Here is a 21,968-nt window from a genome sequence, read left to right on the forward strand (position 1 = left end):
GCACTAAAACAACATTCCAAACTTTGTCATCTTTGTAACACAAGGACATGTTTTTTTTAGAGAGAGGAAATTAATGTAGTGTGAATAGAAGTAATGTTGTAGTTTTAGTTCGAATTTGTTAATTGTTAGTTGTTAGTTTGTTTTGTTTGTTGGTTGGTTATTTTCTTAGCGATTGGTTTACTTAGTGGGCTAACATCCTCCATAAATAGGAGCTAATCTCTGGTATTTGCAAGACTTTCTGAATCAGAGTAAAGACTCTAGTAGAGATTTCTTGGACATCATTCTCTTAGATGCTAGGTTGCCTTGAAGACGGCAATCAGAGAATTAATTTTAAGTGTGCAACCTTAAATTCGTTGTTAGAGAAAAATAATACAAAATAGGATGATATAGACTTCTTTTTGGGGAGGGTGATCTCAACCCAGTTGTTTCTCTCTTTTGTAGTCTTATTAATACATTGTCTCTTTATCCAACAATATATATATACACACTTCTAGAAAAAGCAAAGTTTTAGCACAGTTAGCAACCTCAATTGATGGCAGTAGTAGGGCCCCATATCGAGGATCTCTTCCAACCATTTGCACAATTTCTTGAATACTCTCCATTCCCATAGCCTTCAACACCACCATGATGGGAATCTAATAAAACCAAAAATGAAGGAATCAAATAATTTATTAAAGAAGCACGCTTGAACAAGAATCACTAAAAGGAGAGATGCCAATCAATGATACTGTAGAAAATGTTTAGACCTTCGGTGTGGTAAATATATTGAGCTGGAGATACATCTTCTCATTTTCCATCTTAATAACTGTTTTACTTTTTGTTGCCTCTGTGCTGCTTGTAACAGATGCATTTATACTGTAAAGAAACAGGGACAATGTGGGCCAAAGTTACACAATTTGAACTTTATATTTATTTCGATAATAAGATACACAATTTGAACTTTTAACCGATATATATGAGAAAAACAAGTCAAGAAAAAAAGTATCTCATAACAGTAATCATAAAATACAAGCCAGCAATATGAGACATAAAAATTTAAGAAACAAACATTTCAATAATCATCAAGGTTGCAAGTTCCTGTTAGGAGTATGGGCCAAATCCCAAAAAAATAAAAAAACAAATTACAAGAAAATCTCCCAATTATGTATAATATCCTATAAAGACTAAAGAGTGTTGGTTGAGTAAAGAAGATTTTTTGTCCAAATTTCAAATAACCTTTGATTCCTTCAAAACCATATTTCCAAAATAATCACTTTAACGCATCCGCCCAGATTAATTTAGTTTTGTTTTGAAGTTGACACCACATAGAAGTTGAAGAACATCATCCTTAGCACAATTGTCCATCACCCAAAAGATGGTTTTTTTAGTAGATACAGAACAATGCTCCAAAGGGAGCATGATAATGTTTCCAACAGAAGGAATAAACCGAAAAACCTATTAGGTCATCACAACCTTTATGAATCTGAATAGAAGGAAATTATTTTTTGAAAAGTTCCAAAGTCCCAATAAATAGAATTATTTTGTAGAAAACCACCAAAACTCGGACAAGGAACTCCAAGCAGATGAACCATCATCAACCAAGAGATAATAAAATGCCGGAACAAAAACCACTAACATTTTCTGGCAATATAAACAATGGAAGAAGATCAATCTTGTCGTCACTTGATTTCAAGTATAGCACACACATCGAAGTTTATCTGTTGTATTTAATCCACTTCCTCGAACTTTCAAATTCACCCAAGGCAATTTTCATATGAGATTCATATATAAACAACCAGGTACCAACCAACCACAAAAACATCCAAAAACATATGTATCCACGATCTAGTATCGACCAATGCCCACTAGAAGCAATTTCGTATTTTTTTTTGGATAAGAGACTTTCATATATGACAAAAGGGAATTCTAAGCAAAGGGCGAGGAAACTCCACCCAAAGAAGCTAAACAAACACTTTCCAATTGTTCATGAACAAGAAAAGATTGTGATTACATAATAATTTTCTGTAATTAATACACCACCATGAAGCAGTGTGTTGTACATTCCTACAAAAAATGTCAAAAGAAGTAGATCTATCCACGATCTAGTATCAACAAATGCCCACAAGGTGCAATTTCTATCCTATGTGCACAAGATATGCAACTGCAAATCTGGCAGACATAATTACATAGAAGAGAAACGGTGGCTCTTGTCTGACTTACAGAGAATCCCATTACCAAGATAACAATGATCATTAGAAAATGGAGACAAACTAGAACACCTAAACAAGACACTTAAAAGAGCTACTCACTTCCCCTTTTTGTCAGTATCGATGATAATCCTGTTCTTTGAAAGTTGTTCTTGAATCAAAACTACCTGGCATGGATGGAAGAGTTTTACAGTGTTACATATGTGCAATTTTAAGAAATAAATATAAAACAGAAGTGGAATTCTGAATGTTACATTAATCAAAGACAATTTGATCACACAGTCAACAAATGAGAGTTTTCAATTCTTCCAAGTTTCTTTTTATTTTATTTTTAGTTGAGATCATATTTATAAAATTTTCTCATTTTAATTCATTTTTGCTATCTAATTTTAGAAACTATCTATAAATATTAAAGACCAAATATCAAAGTTTTGAAAGCAACGATATCAGCAGTGTATATACCAAGAGTGCTATCTAATTTTTAACGAACCCAGAAAGACTATAGTTTGATCCTGCAACTTTCAGAGTTAGATAACTCATAAATGATAATATTCAGAGATCGAGGTAAAAAAATTGAAAATCAACCTCAAAGATATCTATTGACTACAATTTTTAAATTTTAACAGTAGAAAAAATAGTTCAAACAAGTTACCTTCTCTGTGCCCTTGATTACAAAATAGCCTCCAGGATCAAGTGGACACTCGCCTAAAAAGATGGACGATATTTATGACAATCCCATAAAAAATACTGTGTGAGAAATGAGTTAACAAATAATAGTTTAATTCTAAAATTTTCTCGCCACAAACCAAGTCTTGCAAGTTCAGCCTCATCTTTTCCATGTAAAACACAACAGCGGCTTCGTAACATTATAGGCATTCTCCCGATGACTACGTCTTTCTGCAAAATCCAACTTACAAAATAGTTGAAAGACTCAAAACCAGGTAAATGAACTTAACTTTTCAATAACGTTCATACCTTCTCCCTCGGGGCTTTTTGTGCATGATTTTCTTCAATGTACTCTATATCAACTAATATTGGAGCAGCATATCTAATGCATAGAGATTTTAAAAAAAAAAAATGAACCACAATTAAATTATTTAAATTCCTTATATATGGTCTAGCATTGAATCAATATGGTAAAAATATAATAACCGCAGCAAAATACAATATAACTTAGATCGACTAATACAGGGAGAAAAATGTAGATGCAATTGGAACAATACAACAGTCAGGGATCATCACAATCACTCATAACTATTTTGGAAATCAGTGCAGAGGCAGAACTAAATGGGAACAACAATCACAAAGGAACCATACGTCAGGTCGGATAAGCGGCACATATGAGGATTGATTGTTTCACTGACAGCATTCACGGTCACTGAAGGCTCACCGATTCTTACATCCAAAAACCTACAAAAATAGGGAAGAGCTACTCAATTTGAAAGAGACTTGACTGTAAACCACACAGATGTCACAATAAAATTACCAAACTAAAAATGAACAAAGGAGTACAATAGAGATGCTTATAATTTAATGAACCGTCACTTGAAAGGACGGTTACATACACAAAAGGAATGAGAAAACACGTACTTAAGATAAATACTCGGATCAGTGCTGGATTCAATGCGATCGTTTGCTTTGACTATCTTCTTTATCTCTGTATTCACGAAGTAGTTAAAGGAATCCAAGTGTTGTCGAACCAGACCTCTTACCTGCAACCAGATGATTAACACTGGGTGTATTACTAATCATCATCTGAAATTCAAACAAAAGCAGTATAGTAGAGGTATTGTCGTGGTGCCTTCTGCATATTAAACTGATAATCACAACAAGCAAACGCAACGTGATGATTCACACCTTCAAAAATTCAGGAAGAAGTTGGAACTTGTCGACGGCTGACTTGATAGGAAGGCCAAGAAACTGCTTGTCAATGTCCGAATCGATCGGATGAGGACCGTCGACTTGCTTCCCAATCCTGAAAAATTTGTCAGGTTAGCGAGTAACTGAGTAACTAACAATGGCGGAAAGCTGCAATACCGCTTCGATACAGCCAAGAAGAAAACGGAGAAACGAAGATAATGAGAGAATGCGGTTGGTTTTACTTTGAAGCGTCTTCCGACGGCTGCACAACCATGGCTTCTGAATTCTGAGTTCGTATACGATTCTGATCCTTCTGAGATTCGAACGAACAAGATAACCGACTTGCTTCGGTGCGAGCTAAAACCTTCCCTAAACCTTTGTCCAGCCACAGTGATTATATTGATTTCGGCGCCCTTCTCTTGGACCTGCGGTTACTTTTGGTAACTTGATCGGGTCGGGTTATATTTCGGGCAAATTATAAACCCGAATCGGATCGGTTAGGTGGATAATAAAACTGAACAGACCCACCTGTACCGATATGAGAGGGGAGAACGGCGCAGAGTGATAGAAGGGGTTTTGTTGGGTTAATCTGTTTCTGTCCAAATTTTTATAATAGTTACTGAATTTTTAAATGTTATTTTAATTCTTAAGTAGATCACCCAAAACATAAATTTGAAGACAGTTATTTCAATAAAAATATGATTGTTTTCAGTATTTTTCAGTGTATTACCACGTGCAATGCACGTAATTTTTTTTTTAATTATAAGGTAACTTAAATTTTATATAGTTTCACATAAAATATTTTAAGTATAATTATTTTTAAAAATAATTAAGATTAATTTTTATATATATTTATTATTATTGACAGCTAATTACTAATAAAATGTACTATTTATAATTATTTTTTAAATATACTATTTATAATTCATTGTTAATGATATATTTTGTAAATGAATAAATTAAAAGTAAAGGAAAAAATTATATATTAATAAAAAAGTAAATAGGTATTTTAATATTTTTATTTTTAAATTATTTCAACCTAATATGGGTCCTTTATTTTATTTTTTTAATATTTTGTTTGTTTATTAAATATTTGTTTAGAGCTGACATTTTGTTATATATGTTGAATTTTTTAACTAAAAATATAAATTATTTTATTGATTTAATTTTATATTATAATTAAAATTATTAAAGAAAAATTCTTCAAATTATATTATTAGAAAATAAAATGGCCAAAAGTTTTATATTCCACCTTTTAAGATTCTATACAAATTATTGTTTATAATTAATTTATTAATTAAACATTTTTTTATGTATTGACTTCTATGATTGTTTTTTTTTCCAACAATAAGAACATGAGCTTGTAATTATCTATATTTTAAACAAATATTCTAAATAAAATTGCTCAAAAAAGAAACCTTCCAAAAAAAAGTACACTAAACAATAAAAAAACATTAGTAACAAAAAGAAAAATCCAAATCCTAAACTAAATAAAATTACTAAAAAAAGAAACATTCCAAATAAAAAACACACTAATTAAAAAAATAACAATAGTAACAAAAAAAAATCCAAATACTTACTATACACTCATCTTTTAGAGTAAATATGCTCATTCTTGAAGATTGCTTGACATATACTATTATTCAACTTTGTAAATATGTGGAATGGTAATGTCACAAACCTAGTATTCGAGATAGATGCAACATATGCCTCCCTTGCAACTTGATGAATATGTCACAAATATCTCGAGATGTTTTCATGATTGAATCATCTTTGAGAGATGTTTGAAGGAACCGAGAATAAAAAAGTATTGAAACTTGTGAAAAACATGTAGAAGAAAGCCTATTTTTATAGTAGTAGAGGATAAAACGTTACAAAAGCTTTTCAAATTCTAAAACTCTTGAAATTCTAGTATGAGTTTTAATTAAAGAAAAAATTAATTTTATGTTGTTGGAAAACTTTTTGCATTCTAACCTTTTATATTCCATGCATTTATAGTATGGATAATTAATAATTAATAATTAATTTAATATTTGTAATAATACATTAATAGTATAATTTGTAATTTGTAAATTTAGTAAAGGGTAAAAGTGTCCAAAAATGTTTTTCCTAGATCCTACCTTTTTAATATAGTATAGATATAGATATGTTTCGTAGTAGATTTGAAAATTGAATATTCAATTTAAAAAATTGTTCAGGGTCCATTTAATTTAATTAATTTTAAAACAATATTGTTGCATTTAATTTAATTAATTTTAAAACAATATTGCATACCAGAAACCTCCTAAATTTTCTCATATTTTATTTTTTTAGTACAACAAATTGGAAATATGGAATTTAACTTTCGATCTCAAATGAAGGAGTAGAAGTCAATTACCACTATGACTCATATTCACTTCTCATATCCCATTTTAACTTAAATTTCATTAATATTTAACCATAATTTAAATACATTTGAAAACGACGTTTAAAAGCTAACAAAATATTAGTTAATAAGCTAACTGAGCTTAGTTCAGTAATAATTAACATATGTCTCTAACCAATAAGTCATGAATTCGAATTTCTCACATCCACTTGTTATACTAAAAAAAGTATTGGTTAATAACAACATTTAAGTTATTGGACGAATAAAATCGAAATCAAAATGTGATAAAGTATGAAATTTTTTTTTTTTTTTTGACATAATGCAATTCCATTTTTTAATAAAAACATGAAAGTTGAATCTTACTTTGAGTAAATACGACATTCATAGTGCTACTGTATATGCAATGTACCTCTATGTTAGTTTTCATATATAAATTATCCGTCTCCTTCATACAGTTATGATTCTACATCTTGCTTATTCTTCTTCAACTCAAGTTTATAACTTTTATCCATACATATAATTTTTAAGTTGGTTTGAAATTTTCCTTATTGCACTTTCTCAGCAATCAAACAATTGAATTGATGAATAACCTTTTCCAGCCAAAAAAGATAGGTAAGTTTATACTTTATTTGGAGTTTCTGTTTACATACAGTTAACCAATTCAAGCCTCATCTTCCCTTTACCACCACAACTGCAGCAAGAAAAAGGGGTTGCACTTGCACCACATCTGCAAATATCATGTTTCCATTTTTGAACTGTAATGGCTGAGGACCAATATTCATTTCAGATGAATACAGAAGACAAGCCTCTAAAAAATTCACACAAATACGATTCGATTAGCCTACGGGACACTGGCCACAGGTTGGGTTTCAACTTGAATATCCGTTACTTCAGGAGCAACAATGTCTGATTGAACTTGAATCTCTGTAACTTCAGGAGCGATGACGTTGTCTTGAGAGGAGGATTCGGGTTCGCTTTGTACGGGCAGTTGCGTATTGAATTTGTTAATGTAGTAGCTGAGTGATGGACCAGTGTACTCAACAGTTTTTACTTCAGGTGGTTTCTTACCAACTTGAAGCAGTATAGCTGAAGCTGCAGCAACTGAAAGGAGTGCAAGTCCACCAGCAACTGCCAATGTGTTCTCCGCTCCTTCAGAAGAAGAACCTGCCGTTCCCGAGCTTATTGCACTTTCTGCTACGTAAACTGCTGGCTGCAAATACACATAATTTAAGGAGCCAGGTGATATGATATCCAAGGGAACAAAGAAGGGAAGAAGAAAATGTTATTCAATATTGTGAATATGCAAGGTGGTGAGATAAGAGTTAATCTTTCCAAGAAAATAATAGACCAAGATGAAGATCAAATCAAGTCAATCAAGGAAGACTGCCCAACAAAACGTGAAGCCGACCAGGTAAAAGAACGATATCCCATTTCGGATGATCAACAATAAAAAATCATGTCCTCAGTTAAAGCGATCCAAAAATGCCATCAGTTTATGAAAACAGACATGTATAACCTAAAATTTTTATTGTTGAAACATTTAGGTACCGTTTAATAACCATTTCGTTTTTAGTTTTATGTTTCTTAAAAACTTTGCTTGTTTTGTTACAATTTCATTAGTAAGTTTTTCCCCCTTGAAAATATATTTGAATTCTTAACCAAATCTCAAAGTCAAAAATACGTTTTAAACTACTTTTTTGAAAAGAAAAAAACTATATAATAAAACAAATGAATACATAGGTGAATATAATATTTTTAAAAATAGAGAACATAAAACAAAATGGTTATCAATTCGGCCTTAGAAACCGAATCACACGGATTAATTGGATCAAATAAACACCATCCCGGAACCCTGTATTTGAAACTCACTACAGATGAACATCTAGTGTCTGTCTAAGCCATACAACAAATTTCCTTTCCTTCAAGACATTCACATGAGCAGATAATCCACAAATAGATAACTTCATCGACAATCAATGGGGAACTCATACTTACTTCTACTGAATATATGTTTGTTTGTCCTGCAGTGTCTTTCTCAACATAGCCCGTCCACCCTCTTTTCCTTGGTGGGTATGTCCCAGCCACTTTAGTTTTCTCCCCAGCAAGCCATTCCATACTTACTTTCCCCACCTTCATTGCAAATACACATTGCACTGTCAGAATTTCTATACTTAACTGTTAATTCCAAATTACTACAGCACAAGACATCATGTACGGTCTCAATGACCAAGTAGCAAGCTGTAAAATCAAACGTATTTGAAGTCATAAGTGCAGTATTGTTCCTCGCAAAAAGATTAAACTCTGAATAATTAGTTAGGGACTTTGAATTTCATTTTACAGAAGCACCAGTAAAGATAAAACCACAAATCTAAGCGTATTTCTGTCTTTATTTCAGCTTCTACATAATTGTTTGTGTACGACGAGAACTTCCTTTTCTACAAATTATACGACTCAATCAATAAAAATGACAAGCATAAAGCATTCTGTTCAATCAATTTGTCTACGGAAACAAAATTAAATAATAAATGAACCTCGGAATAAAATCGAAGTGAGTAATTACACCTACGACATGGAATTACATATCCCAATTTTATGAGATTTAGACAAAATTCAAGCGGTTCAAAGGCAAGCGGACCAACCTCTTTATCTGGAGCACATTCGTCGACATTGCAATCGGAATCTTCAGAGGAAGCTCTGACCGTGAACACGAAATTGGAACAACTCTGGTAGAAGAATCTCTGAGACTTTTTAATGGCTCTTTGGCTCGAGAACGAGCATGCATTTGGCGCAATCAGCGCCTGTGAAGCACAAGCCATCATTCCCCCGGCGCAGTGAATCGATTCCTCAGAAAAATCAGACCCTTTTACAGATTCAAACTGCTTCGAACTTCAGAGAAAGAAGCTCGGAGCTGGGGCTGTTTCTTCCTCTCGTGGATTTTGAGATGCGATGGAAAAGACGAGATATTTTGTAATGGATGGCCGTTTTGTGGCGTGGGAATTGGGTGGGATTTGGAACGGCTACGTGTCAGTTTACTGTTGGCTGCGGTGAATGGATCACCGAATGTATATTGTAAATAGAAGACTCCAATTTTTTAGAATTTTCCTTCTCGAAGTTTTATATACAAGATTTTGAATTTTGTTTTTAAATCGATTTAATTTTTTTTTACAAAATATGGCATGATATGTTTTTTTATTTTAAATAACATTTCTGACAAGAAAGTGAGAGCCCGAGCTACACTCAAATTCTCTACGATCATAATAGGAAAATTAGACCTAGACGCAAACATACATCTCATGCTTGTTTTAGTAATAGCAATTAGATTATTTATATCGTGTTAAGAATAGCTAAGATTTTTATCAAAAGTTGTTTTGATGAAAAAGAAAAAATAATATTGAGAAACAATGGAGTGGGAGAGTTAAAGTTGGAAACAAGATTTTTCACTTTTTTCTCTAGCATGGGCAAAACTACACAATTTTATAATAATCGGCAAAATTTTAGGGCCCTTTTGGTAATTTTATCGTTCCATGTTCGTAGTTTTTTTTTTTTTTATGTTTCTATTTTTTTTAACTAGAAACATAAATACATGAGGCAATCTTAGTTCTTGGGAAAAAAAATTGAAATAAAAATATGTTTGATAATTATTTTATATTTTTGTTGTTTTTTAGTTTTTAGTTTACACCAAAACATTTATTCTTAACAACAAGACACGTTTTTTATATTTAATCTAACTCAGTCTAATCATGGAGATAAAAAGAAACGAACGTGAAAGGAACAAAACTACTTTTTGTAGTTTTTAAAATTTAGTCGATTTTTTTAAACGTTTTTTAGATTTAGAAACGAGAAAAAGGATGAGTTGCAAAACATACATGTTTGTCAAAAAATGAAAGAACGAAAATATTACCAAACAGATCATCTGATTATAAAATATTTGGAGATATAAATGTAAAAAAAGAAAAAAAAAACAACTACTTAACATCTTAAATTTTTATATTTGAAATGACACATTGTATCATCTCCTTTTCTTTCAACCATAACCAAGATTTGTGAAAAAGCTAATTAAAAAAAGGCAACTATATGAATAACATAAAATAAAGATGTATTTTTAAAGGCAATACAAAGTTTCAAATTTTACAAAGGTAGCATAATTCAAATCAATATCAAAATCAAATATAACCTAAAATAAAAAAAAAAGTAGGGAAAAAAATCAAATTTATACTATATTTAAAAAAAATTGAATTTTGTGATCTTTTAAAATGCATATTAAATTTCCCCTGTTTAGTGTGATTTCATCACTCAAGAATTTCTAAAAGAGTCTCAAAAAAAGAAAACAATAAATATCGTTCATAATCAAGTTTATTGTTTAAAAAGTAGAAAACAAAAAAACAAGTTAAATAAAATTTAAAATTCCGTCTAATAACCATCACACAGAAGTAGTATTATAATCTTTTTTACTACGATAAGTACCTAAATTAATTGAGCTAGATTCAAGTTAGTTATTACAAGCTTAATTTTTTAAAAGTAAAATATCAAACGAGACCTAAACCATTGAATAATATAAGAATAGAATAAATCACTTCCCAAATTACATGGAACTAAAAATATATTTTTCTAGAGAGGAAAATAAACATTCATGTAATGCAAAATTTGTATACAACAAAAAATCACATGCAAAAAAAAAATAATAATAATAAAAACAGAACATTAAAAACATATCAGATTGTTATTATTGTTGTATTTATTACATCATCTCGTTTCAGTTTTTGGGTTTCAGAAACAAATTTCTTCACTCATTAGCTTCTACATTACAGTCATGGACCAACCCTTCAACATGGGAGGTCAAATACAGCAGTTTTTTTACAAAGGCACACAAGTCAATAAATGAATCACGACACCTTAGCACTGAAAACCTTCAAAATCACCAAGTAAACACACACATACTATTTACTCTCGGCAACCGAACCCAAGAGATCATGTTTCCTTGACCAGTATTGTTCGAACCTCTGTCTCGCATACTCGATGTAATCGAAATCGATCTCATTCACATGCTCCTGAAAATGAAATGAATAGACTGATGATAAGGTTGTCATTTGGGAAGTCTAGTATTTGGTTCAATCATCATAGAAATATCGCAATTCAGAGCATAAAACATGAATTATACCCCATTATGAGGAGTTTATGCATCCTAATATGCCGAGAAAAATATCGTTTCGATCCCAGTATTTCGAGACATATCCTCATAGGCTATATACTTTTAAATGTCGAAATTTAGTTATTGAACATACAATAAATCTTAGAGATAGTCCCATCTATTTGAAAGCTTGTAAAGCATATTCACATTGTCCTATTTACTGAAAGGAGATTATTATTTATCCTTTTGCTAAATCAAATGAAAATTAACTTCAAACTATGGGGTTGGGACTATTTTTAAGATTTAGTGAAAGTTGAGTGACTAAAATAGAATAAGCTCCAACGTAGACCAAAATGGCATGTTAATCGAAATAGAAACATAAATGTTACATATACACAATGATTTATTTAGCACAGACAATAAGATGACTACCATAATAATAACTGCACAGATTCAATGTCGGAAGAGCGAATTACCGATATTATTCCCCAGAGGCCCCAAACAAGATGACTAGCAAGTGTATACTTCTCAACATCTTGGATTAATTGCTTCACCTCGGCATCACTGGGTCGATGACCTGTACGTGTAACATAATTTGAGGTCCCAACCGAATCAAAAAGTTGCTCAAGTTTTTAAATTCTCAAAACAATGTAATCCCATAAAAATGCATCTTTGATCTTTAAAAAAATCAATTTACATCACTGAAAATTTTGCACTGCTTAGATAGCAGGCAATATAAATTTGAATGCTCCCAGAAATTTGAGAGAATGAATGGTAGTGAGCAACAGGGGCAGGAGAAAATTTAGGAAGTGCCAAAAATAAATAGTTACTTCGGAGCATCCGAGAGCTAATAACAGCCAAAACTGATAATTACTTGAACTTGAACAGAAAATCAAAGCTTCTCAAAGCGAGCATTATATTGTATTTCAACATCCAAGTACTGGACATGACTGCTGTTTATTTTGTCCCTTGCCAATCAAGTCATGATTCATTTTCTAGTAAATATTTAGAGTATCACCTGAAGCACTCATGTATATTTGCACAAATCTTTTACGCTCTTCCAAACCTGTCACCGGGAAAAAAAGTAAATATTGTCCTTCAATCAGACAAAAGTGCATAAAAGAATACTGAAAGACTGCATAAAATATGTAACACACCGGGATATTTAGTGTAGTCCAAAACATGTGGAGTATCTGTATGATAATCGGCAGTCATTTCACAGAAGTGATTTGCAATGTCAAAGGCAATGGGATTATAACTTGCATATTCATAATCCTGTGAAAGAGAGGGTTATGAAAATCAATAATGAGTAACATGACACAAATTTAAATTCCAAAATAGAAAAAACATTAGGTATTCCATCCTAGCGTAACTGGCCAACTTGTAGATAGGTTCCAGTTAAAAGAGAATTCAGAAAATGAACCTAAATTAGCGTTCAGGAAAACATGTTCATGTCCTCATGACCAATTTACTTTTAAGAAAGTACCAATCTTGGATAAATATTCATCTACACAAATGTGCCTGCTCGTGACAGTGTTATCGCAAACAGACAAAGTGAGGTTGGGCACCTCAAATAACTCAAGAAAAGAGGCAAGGTATCAAGAATTATTCTTTATATATATATATTTTGCAACACTTAGATACCATTTTCCCATTGATGAATTTTTCAATAGATAGATGATTATATGCAATGTTTATTCTATTTTTATACAATGCAGTTCATCAAACAGTAAAATGATTTGTATAAAATAACATAGATGTGAATTTCCACTATTCTAAGAAAAATAAATTCTAAGCCAGCAGAAAGAGAAGATTACGATTATAGTTATTGATCTAGTCTTCTCGTCCAGCATTATGTTCCCGTACTGAAGATCGTTGTGGCAAAAACCTATACTTTGATGGTCCACCAAGAGGTTATTTTCCAATAGAGAAATCTCTTCTTTGATAGAATCCAAGCGAAAGGCTTTGGCTTCTTCCGGTGGAGAAAATCTTTTGGCAGCAGTTAGCCAATTTCTGGAAGAAAAAAAATTATATAAGGACCATAAGAACTATAACAAGTGAGAAAGATAATTAATATATATGCCAAAACAAGGTCAATGCGAGTGCAGATCATTATATCTGGAGAAGTTGAAAGGAAAGCTAGATCAAACAAGTGGACTAAAGTGCCATACCGCAATCTATTCCACAAGCACACGCTCTTCGGACCTGGAATATCAAGATCATGGAACTCCTTCGTTTTAATTGCTATGAGAGAAGATATTTCTGAATCACGCAGATCCACTGCTGATAATGTCTGAAAGTTACATATCAACAAGACAAAAGAGTTACTATAAGAAGAAAAACCACTATTCTTATTAGATTCAATTTTCCTGATTTAAACTATGCAAAACACAAAAAAATGCTACTAAAATTGTGTGTATGTGTGGGGGGGACCTGCTGCCTCTCCAATGTCTAATAAGAATTCCAAGGCTGTTTCAGTAGCTAACATGACATTATGAAACAGTTCCTAAAAAATATATGCAATAATAAGTTGGAAGTAACAGAAAGGTGCCAGGAAAAAAAGAATAAATAGAGATAAAACAAGCCACGTTGTACAGAGGAGTTAGAAACATGGATATATTATATGTTAGCCTTGTGGTGCAGGCCATCCCACATTAATCCAGGCAGAAATTTTGATGAACAAAATCTGATCTCCATTACAAACAAAAAAAAGTTGAGGTCATCTTCTCACAAATTTATCGTATCACAAAATAGATTATCAATTTCTCAATCTGATTGTTACTATGATGAAAATTAAAATCAAAGTGAGGGCATCATTACAAAGAAAATAAAACCAATATACCCTTGCATGGATGAACTCTTCAATTCGACCACTTGAAAATCGCCCTAGAAGACGAGGTCCCTGCCCGTGCTTTGACATAAATTCAAACGTCTTTATCTCATCTTCTCGGTTAAAGAACACATCCACACCTTCACCATAAATCCTAACGAGAACCTTTCTAGAGACGTCCTCCGTCTTAGTCGGCCACTTAATTTGGAAGACCTCATTGGTCATGGCTCCCTTCAAAGGGATCATTTGCAATGCACCTGGATTAATTTCATCTCCCCATTTGGTGGCCAATGCCTGCAAAATCTCCCTTGCTTCTCTGGGTAGACGATCTTCTTTCTTGTTTGAAGCATTCTCCTCTGTGACCATAGTTAAACCAATTTCTAAAGAAAATCACTATCACAACAAACTTCTTCAGGTGAAATTATCCGATCTGAAAATTTTAAAAACCAATAGATGATAATCAATAACCTTAAAGAACCATTCTATTCAACACATCCCCGACTGACGTGCAGGAAGAAATTCAAACAAAAAAACACAATAAAAATAAAAACTGTTGTACCAGCACATAGAAGAAAACAACATCAAAATATAAAGAATCCTCTTCGATTTACACGCATAGAAGAAACCCACGTCACAAAAAATCTTTATGATACAAGAAACAAAAAGATCGTCGTAAAAGAATATTGTCGTTCTAAAATCCGACTTTTTCCATTAAAGCGACCAGTAAATGAAAAGAACTTAATTCATCCCATCCGCCGATTCGTCCGAGAAAATAAAAAAAGTGAAACATATGGATTCCCTCCAGAACCGTATTATCTCATACACGTATACCAGACTCACCAATCAAACGAAACGGGAAATTTTATTTGAAAAAAATGAGCTGGCAAGCAACACGATCGTGGCTTCGATTTCAGATCTCCAAAACTCGATAAGAAAAGAGCATGAAATTCGAAAATTACCAAGCCTTCCATGCAATCGTAGTAGCCCATAAAAACCAAAATCCAAACAAACAAAACGAATCTCTTCCTATTAAATTGGCACCATTGCAACAAAAACGATCAAGGCAAACATTAGAAAAAAAACATCGTCGGTTGAAACGGAACCTTTTGAGAGAAATGAACGGATACAGAATCGGAACAGGGCGTCCAACCCAGTAGGTAATAACAGCGAATCTTGGGTCGGTGAAAATTCCAAGGTTCTGATTCTTCAGAGCAACGGCACCACCCGCAGTGTAAGCTCGTTCTATGGTGCGAGGCGGCAAACTAGCACGTCGTCGCGAGGAAGATGAGAATTTCTTTCTCTTGTCAAGTTCAAACAGAGAGGAAATAGAGTTGCCGCAGAATTTGATTTCGTTTATATAAAAAAACGGTTCCACGCCGTGCGGTTAAATCTATTGGTCTCTGAAAGGCTAAAATACCAGCCCGTCATTTTTTTCTCCTCCTCCTTCTCAAAAAATGTCGTGTTCTGGCCAAATATTGTAATTTAAGTTTTTTTTTTAATTTAATATATTAGGACTGAAATCGAACTTATTATCTCTTAATTTGAAAATATATACCAATTATCGCTGAATTATGCTCACTTTAGTATATATTGGAATGGAAGTTAGTCGAGTACAGTAATGAATTGTGCAAAGTGCTAGAAGTTGTCCAACGTTAAAAAGGTATAAGTTGCGGGTGTGTTCTAACTACAACATGGTAAACCAGCTCTAGTTAACTTAACGATATTTGTTATTGGAGTCGGAGAGAGAAATATCTGTGGTTGTAATAATTTTTTGTGTGTAATATTTGTGTTTCTTTATTTTATTACTTTTTTAAAATTATATGAAGCTTAAACCTAACACCTCAACCTCAATGACCGAATTGATATTAATTATCATTCAGCTATACTAATTGTTGATTATGTTTTGAGTAATTATCATTGATTTTCTAATACATAAATTAAATTTGTAGCATTAATTTAATATTATTTGTAAATATGCCATAAATTATACAAAGTAGCATATTTGTTCAAATGTATCATAAAATTTCATAACGGTACAGTGCACACAACTCATATGTAATATAAACATATTATGAAAAATCAAAATTTAAAATTTTTTTATATCAAATCACATTTCTATTATACTTTTAAGAAAAATGAAAATGTCCACCATATTTAAAAATATATATTAAATTTATTACATTGTCGCAATAAAATAATAAATTAATGATGAATCAAAACTTAAAGGAAATTTATGACGATATTAAGAAATATCCAGAAGATAAGTTTGTATACTAATAATTCGGAGTTAAAGGAGGAATTTGGGCCGTTGGATTTCGGGATCGCGAAATCTTACGAATACGGATGCGTGAGTAAAGTCAGAGACGAATAATAATTTGTTGATTTTCCTTTTTTTTCTTTTTTTTTTGTTTGTAAGGGCGAATAGTTTTTGATAACTCTCATAACTGATAAGTACAGTCTGAGTAGCTGAGCTGTCACCGAAACGATTTGTAATCATATGACGACACGTCGGCCCAGCCCAGGAGGAAATTTTAATTGGGGGGTGTTACACAATTACACTGCATGTGGCCCCGTGCTACTTTATTTTTAGTCGACAGTCGTATTAGTCATTAATAATTAAAAATCACGTCGTTTCAGAGAAAAAAAAATAAAAAAAATCACGGTCCTTGAGAAATAAAAAGAAACAAAGTCAGTTATATATAAAAAAAAAGGGTCAACAACGTTCATAAAAAAATATATCAAAATAGGAACCACGTGTGTGATTAAAATTTAAATTATATTTTCTTAAATTATGAAATTTTTCCATAAGGGTTAAGTATAGTTTCAATTAAATTCCAGTAGTTATCAAATTTTAATTTAATTTTTATAATTTATAATTTTTTAGTTCAATAACAGAATGTTGAAAATAATAATAACAGAATGTAGATTTTTTAAAGTTAATAATTTAGTGATTAAATATGTATGATTTTAAACGTTTTAATTTAAGGCTCGTTTGATAATCATTTTATTTTTGGTTTTTGATTTTTAGTTTTTAAAAAACAAGGTTGTTTGATAATCAATTCAATCTTCGGTTTTTTATTTTTCAAAAATCATTTTGAAATTGTAGGTAAATTTCAAAAAAAAAAAAAGTTAGTTTTCAAAAACCGGTGGTTGTTTTTCAAAATCTCATTTTTTTTTCTAATACTCAATTTTTTTTCTTTTTCATATTTATTTCTAAAAAATTTATTTTTCACTCTTAAATTTTTTATTTCTAAATTTATCCCTAACCAGTTTCATTTCTCTCTCTACAAATACTATTTTTCATAACTTTTTTTCCTCTAAAATTTCGTACTTTATAAATTTTCTTTCTCTTCGTAATCTATTTTTCCTCTAAAAACTATATTTTATTTTCTCGTTCAATGTAACTTTGATTTATTTATTTTCTATAAAAATTATATTTTGAATTTGGTTTATATCTCTAAATTTGTTTCCATTATATTTTTCTCTTTCTTTATAATTTATTTTTTTTCTTTAACATGTCTTTTTCTCTCGACTTTATTTTTTTCTCCATAAAAATTTCTCTTTTTGTCTTTTAACTTTTCTTTCACTTTTTTCTAAATATTTTTATTTATCTCTCTAAAATTTATCTTCCAAAAGTTTATTTACATCTCTATTTTCATGTCTCTAGGGAAGACAAAAATTTCCGCAGGGTCGGGTCTCAAAAATAGAAAATGCACGTCCCACCCCTGTCCCCGATTCCATTTTTTTAATAATTAATATATATTTATTACACTTTTTTATACTTAAATTCTAAAAATAATTAAAAACAATTAAAAAACTAATAATTTTTCTCGAGAACATCTCTCGGACCCAAGAACGAAGTGGAGACAGAGACTAAAAATTTTCACGAGCCCGAGAATGGGGGAGAGCATCTTCACTCGCACCCACACCATTGTCATCTCTACTCTATATAAAATTTTCTCTCTCTAATATATATTTTCAATTTTCTAACTTTTTAAAAACTAAAAACTAAAAATGGTTACCAAAGTTTTTTGTTTTTTAAAAACAAAAAACAAAAAATAGTTATTAAACATACCCTTAGTAATTATGATTTGGGTTAAACATTGAAAACTATATCTATTACTACCCATACACTTCTTATTTAGAGTTAATGTTGATCATGCTAATTGATTATATTTATAACTGAAGATGGAGAAAGAAATATAAAATTTTGTGTGAATTTTCTAGTGAGTAAAAGACATAGTCTGTGGAATATTTCGTGTGAATTTTCTAGTGAGTAAAAGACATAGTCTGTGGATGATTTTGTGCAGGGATTATATTGAAACTAAGTTTAAATCATAAATATTAAATTAAAACATTTTTCTAGTATATATATAGGGTGAGTTCGACTACGATTTTTTAGTCGAAAATAGATGCCTTAATCGATTGAGCTACACTCGACTAAAATTTTTAAAATTATAAAGATTTAAACAAAATTCAGCTTAAATCATAAGAATTAAATTAATTTAATCCTGGTAATTTTAGCTTTAAATTATTTTTAGAAGTTGTTTTGTCACCGTTCATGTCTTATAAGTTATAATCAATATTTATATTATACAATATAAATTAGTTATAAAAGAATATATAGTTTAATAGATTATTTGTAGCCAATTTAAACGTAACTCATTGATTAAATTATATATTTTTAACTAAAAAATTAAAATTTTTAATCTCATGGTCAACCAACATATTGTTAAACTAAAAAAAGGTATTCGTAACTGACTTCGACTAAATCCAAATTTAATGAGTGTTGTTTCTTTTTTAGTGCAACACGTGGATGAAGATTCAAATTATCAACCTCATGGTTGGATATATATGTCTTAACCCGCTGAACTATATTCTAGTTGGCATTTAATAAACGTTATCAATTGCATTACAAAATAATATTAGTCGTAAACTTAACCTAATTACAAGTTTAAAAACGATTTTTGTCATGCCATCACCGTGTAAGTTTTTATCATATCACATATAACTTTGTTAACTTATTGTTAGTATCTAATAATTGATATATATGATAAGTTTTAATTTAAATAAAATACAACAACGAAAGTCTTAAAAGTTTATGAACTAACTTAAACAACAGTTAAAGTATGAGACAAAAATTGTGATTTAACCTCTAATAATATTCTAAAATATGATCATATTACTGTCAGCACGACTCAATTAATAAAGATATTAGTTTCATTTTTTTTAAGATATAAATTTTAATCTTCACACGGTGGTTTAATTATTAGGTTTAAATGAAGAAAATGTCCCTTTTATATATAATTCGCTTGTTCTCCAAAATATCATAATTGAAAATTTATAGAAAATTTTACAATTCTATCATAGGGATGTCCATTTTTCAAATGGGGGGCAAAAAATCCCCATTTATATTCCCAGCGGGACGATGATGGAGAAAGTTTTTTTTCCCGCCTAAACAAGGATGGGGACAAGGATTATCTCCGTCCTCATTCTCCGCCTTGCCTTACTTATATATACACACACATATACATACTAACATGTATACTTTCTCTATCCACCCAAAAAATATTCAATTGAAAAATAAGTTTAAACGTTAAAAAATAAATGGGAAAAATCTTTTCGCGAGAAATATCGTGGGTATGGAAAAAACTTCCTTGTCCCATGACTATTCCCTATTTCACCCTAATCTAGTCTTGTCAAACCACAATTATATATTTTTGTAAGAAAAATATAACATATGAAGATTTTAAATTTTCATAAATATAAATTCAGGATTAAATTTAATGAAATCAACATAGGGAAATTAAATAACAAAATTTCATGGGAACCAGCTGTGAAGGGATAAAAGCCGATACCTGGCAATTGCGTCAGCATCGGCCAATCTGTCACTTCCTCCACGCCCACGTGGCTTTCGGCTTCAGGAATTGCAAATAAAATTGCTCCAATTCTATTCCCACAAATAGCTAAGAAAAAAACGAAAAAAAAAATTGAGACAAAAAACTCACAATATTAGGAAAAAAAAAAAAGCTTAAAATTGACGCACCACCAGCAGAAAGGGAAAGGCGAGAAGAATAAGGAAATGGAGTGGATTGCGGCGGTCGGAGCGAAGTTCGGCGGCGGAACTTGGGAAGAAGGAAGGCCGGCGAGCGGCAGCGGCACGCCCACGGCCGCCGCACGGCGACGTCCATAGCTTTCTTCTTTCCCCCTCGAGTTCCAGTTCCGGCGTGCCAGTTGGCGTTGGTTAACTTCTAGGGCTAGTTCTATTTTTCTATATATGACCATTTTTTGGTGGGTTGGTTTGGTGCCAGCTGGCAAATGGCAATTTGGTAGTAAAGTAGTCTTTGTGTTTTTATTTTATTTTATTTTATTATCATAAAGAAACCATCAATAGACTCAAAAGCAATATAAGGTTTTTACTGTATTTAGCAGTGCTTTTTTAGTACAACATTTAGGGAACATTTAGGATGAGGGATCGAACTCTCAACCTTATGATTGAATATATATTTCAATTACTTTTGAGCTGTACTCACTTTGACTATTTAGTAGTACTTTTGGCAAGGTATAATAGGAGAAACTACATAGAAAATTGAGAAGTATATAAATAGAAAATTGAGAAGTATATAAATGTATATTTGATAGTACCTTTTTTCAAATAAAAAATAAATAAAAGCACTTGAAGTAATCTGTGAGAAATAATTTGTAAAGTGCATTTTAATATATCATATGTAGAATCAATCAACAGGTATAACAATTAAAATACTTTTAGATAAAATCACATATTTTATTCTAAAGTAATTTTCAAATAAATGGGAAACAAAATTAAGCACCTTAAATTACGTTTGTGATAAATTATTGAATTTCAAATGTATTTTTTTAAGGTGTGAAACAAAAATAAAAGTGTTTAAAATTAAAATAATTCTAATAGAAAACATTTCCAAACACTCATTCCACCTTTACTAACAAAGTATCACGCAACCATGGTAAATAATAGCTTTTTGAAACAATATTGATTAATTAATTTGCCATAAATTATATATTAAAGTTCTCTATCCACTTTTGTTACAATGCATAATTACATTTTTTTTAAAAATAGAATATAGAACACGTGGCAAAAAAATAAATATATTAGAATATACAACATGTGGCATATTTGTTACAGACTCCTTCAAAGTTGATGTGGTAAAGGCCATGTCGATTCGAAAAAGTATTATTATCGTAATCAAAGCAGAATTGAGTAGTCTTATCCTTCCTCCAAAATTGTTTTATGATTCAATTAAGGAAAGACATTGATTGACAGTGGGCATAATCATTATTGTTAGTGAAATCCACCTTCTGCAGTTAACTAAATTAGGTTCGTATTATGAGAATAAGAGATCAAACCATTTAATAGGTGCATTATCTACTTAATCATGTTTGGATTGACGGTTTATAAACATTAACCGTGTACTGGACTAAATTTGATGTGAGATAAGCCAACTGATTCTAATTTTTTGCGACGAATTTATTCTATAAAGTGAAAACTACATGGCGAACTTAGAACATTGGTACACGTGGATGGATGAACGAAGAAAGTGGCCGATTTTTTTTTGTTTTTTT

The 21,968-nt window shown here is 31.2% G+C and overlaps 3 protein-coding genes across 10 annotated transcripts in view; all 3 read right to left on the reverse strand.

Moving 5' to 3' along the window:
* Positions 1–4,470, reverse strand: part of NRPC2 (nuclear RNA polymerase C2) — a 22,927-nt gene extending 18,457 nt beyond the window's left edge. For 4 of the 5 annotated variants that reach the window (XR_002601305.2, XR_002601303.2, XR_002601304.2 and 1 more), the window contains exons 1-10: positions 4,289–4,470; positions 4,044–4,161; positions 3,777–3,898; positions 3,504–3,596; positions 3,162–3,234; positions 2,993–3,083; positions 2,839–2,891; positions 2,289–2,353; positions 747–855; positions 525–635 (exon numbers count right to left, since the gene is read on the reverse strand). Coding sequence is in view for 2 of the 5 variants with exons in the window: in XM_022283266.2 (XP_022138958.1) it covers positions 525–635; positions 747–855; positions 2,289–2,353; positions 2,839–2,891; positions 2,993–3,083; positions 3,162–3,234; positions 3,504–3,596; positions 3,777–3,898; positions 4,044–4,161; positions 4,289–4,320 (867 nt within the window). In the remaining 3 variants the exon portion in view is untranslated. Of the gene's footprint in view, positions 1–524; positions 636–746; positions 856–2,288; positions 2,354–2,838; positions 2,892–2,992; positions 3,084–3,161; positions 3,235–3,503; positions 3,597–3,776; positions 3,942–4,043; positions 4,162–4,288 lie in introns of those variants that run through there. The other variant, XM_088117213.1, reaches the window with a different exon arrangement.
* Positions 4,471–7,002: 2,532 nt separating this feature from the next.
* Positions 7,003–9,380, reverse strand: LOC111009949 (proline-rich family protein). The gene is made up of 3 exons (XM_022283184.2): positions 9,051–9,380; positions 8,407–8,541; positions 7,003–7,621 (listed from the first exon to the last, which is right to left on the reverse strand). Exons 1-3 carry the CDS (start codon positions 9,228–9,230, stop codon positions 7,253–7,255), a joined length of 684 nt encoding a protein of 227 aa, XP_022138876.1. The 5' UTR covers positions 9,231–9,380; the 3' UTR covers positions 7,003–7,252.
* Positions 9,381–11,112: 1,732 nt separating this feature from the next.
* LOC111010093 (Protein kinase superfamily protein) lies at positions 11,113–20,638 on the reverse strand. Of its 4 annotated transcripts, XM_022283402.2 has the most exons (9): positions 20,416–20,638; positions 20,228–20,335; positions 14,382–14,725; positions 13,711–13,832; positions 13,357–13,552; positions 12,697–12,814; positions 12,558–12,605; positions 12,016–12,116; positions 11,113–11,459 (listed from the first exon to the last, which is right to left on the reverse strand). In XM_022283402.2, exons 1-9 carry the CDS (start codon positions 20,558–20,560, stop codon positions 11,349–11,351), a joined length of 1,293 nt encoding a protein of 430 aa, XP_022139094.1. In that variant the 5' UTR covers positions 20,561–20,638; the 3' UTR covers positions 11,113–11,348. The 4 variants fall into 4 exon arrangements, with proteins under 4 accessions (XP_022139094.1, XP_087973979.1, XP_022139095.1 ...); XM_088117853.1 differs by lacking the exon at positions 20,416–20,638 and having other exon boundaries at positions 14,382–14,799; positions 20,228–20,326; XM_022283403.2 differs by lacking the exons at positions 20,228–20,335; positions 20,416–20,638 and adding an exon at positions 15,473–15,746 and having other exon boundaries at positions 14,382–14,799.
* Between the last annotated feature and the right edge of the window lie 1,330 nt (positions 20,639–21,968).

This window comes from Momordica charantia, assembly GCF_013281855.1.
Source record: "Momordica charantia cultivar OHB3-1 chromosome 9 unlocalized genomic scaffold, Mcharantia_2.0 BLBB01000009.1, whole genome shotgun sequence".
In the NCBI taxonomy this organism is placed as follows: domain Eukaryota; kingdom Viridiplantae; phylum Streptophyta; class Magnoliopsida; order Cucurbitales; family Cucurbitaceae; genus Momordica; species Momordica charantia.